This window comes from Frankliniella occidentalis, unplaced genomic scaffold (assembly GCF_000697945.3).
Source record: "Frankliniella occidentalis isolate FOCC.00 unplaced genomic scaffold, Focc_3.1 Scaffold18, whole genome shotgun sequence".
Classification (NCBI taxonomy): domain Eukaryota; kingdom Metazoa; phylum Arthropoda; class Insecta; order Thysanoptera; family Thripidae; genus Frankliniella; species Frankliniella occidentalis.
In genome coordinates, this window is record NW_026267148.1 from 1,925,982 (window position 1) to 1,927,500 (window position 1,519).

The 1,519-nt window shown below is 48.6% G+C and overlaps 1 protein-coding gene across 1 annotated transcript in view; it reads right to left on the minus strand.

Annotated features, from left to right (window-relative positions):
* LOC113216271 (uncharacterized) overlaps positions 1-1,519 on the minus strand; it is a gene marked incomplete at its 3' end in the record, with an annotated part of 42,445 nt that overhangs the window by 11,018 nt on the left and 29,908 nt on the right. Inside the window, 1 exon segment of the mRNA XM_052264363.1 lies at positions 295-372. Within this exon segment, the coding sequence (XP_052120323.1) occupies positions 295-372 (78 nt within the window).

The window sequence follows — 1,519 nt, forward strand, 5'->3', positions numbered from 1 at the left end:
CCGCGTCTCAGAGTCCAATAAAGAACACCTTGCTCTAAGTAGTCCGCTCAGCGCGCGGACGCCGCGCCCTCGTGAAAAATAGGGAACAATTTTAAAGCTAGGGCTCCATAACGCACAAAGACACCTACCACGCAACAAGATGCATCAACAATTTAAAGAAGGCTTTGTATGCCACTTAAGTTCCTCTATAACACGTTAGTTAAAATTGCTAACGATTTTTGTTTATGTTGGGGGATTTAGGCAAAGGAGGGAAAAGCGACGCAACAAGGAAATAATGATCAATAATGATCTCACCTTGACGAGGAACTCCAAGGACTCGACATATGACCGCTCCGTCTCGTACAACTCTACCACAACGTGAGTTCTCGTGTCCTAGAAACAAAGCAAAAAAAAAGAATGTACACATTTATAACAACTTCCAATGAATGTGACCTTTTTTAATTTGGCAACAAAATACTCAATGAGTTGTGTCATGACTCATAATTGCAATTGTCCATAACACTCTAGGAATACATTGAAAACCGTTCCAAATTCAGTGGCATGGATTCAAAAACAATATTTATAACACATCATCAAATAAAAAATTTCAAGAAGGGAAAGAAATAACAGCGTCAAAGCAGCATGCCGTGACCATGCTGTAACCCCCAGGGATGTGCTGGTATGATGCCCTGCCCCCTCCACCCACCCCACGCTCGGTTAAAATTGAAGTCTTCGCCCAAATGAGGTTAGTGCGGCTACCTTCTTCGCTCCCCTCCCACCCACCCGCTGTCCCCTGTTATTACGTTATGGCCTGTCCGACTATTACGTAACACCGCGTCCATCTTTCTCCTCATGGTTAGGAAAAGTGGTTAGAAATTACTCGGAATTCTCCTACGGTCTACATCGTATGGTTTCAACAAATCGTGACTAAGAAAATCTGAAAAAAGGGCAAAAAAATAGAGAAAATAACAAGTTGTGCGGTTTGTACATAATGGTAGTAGAGACAGAGGCGAATGAATATCTCATGTTGCGGAGACAGCAAGGGGGAGTGGGTCGCTGCCGTGTCCCTCGCTCCCGCAGGACGCAGTCTGACCAACTTTATTCATTCAAAGTTTGTAGCGAGGGGGGGGGGTAGGTTCAATCGCGACCGCTCGGTGCGGATCAGGAGAAGAAGGGAGGGGCAAGGGGCGCCGGGCAGTACGATTCTACAGCACGACAACCTTCTCGACTGTAGCCGCAGCTCTTTGACTTCAGACGAACGGAATCGACTCTACTAGAGAGGGGGAGGGGGGGGGAGGGGGGGTTACCAACGTTACTTCTCGACCCGCGCAGATGTGTGCACGACAAGAAAGGCCTGCGACGACGCACCTTGCTCGCCATCTCATTATATCCCCACGGAGAATCACGGGGCATAATCACATGGGCTGGGGACCGGCCGCCGGCCTTACGCGCCTTACCGCGCCAAATTATTATTTGGACCCAATCTCTGCGCGAAGGTTGTTTCGTCGGGGAGCTGGGCGAGATGGCAGAGCCGGGGGGG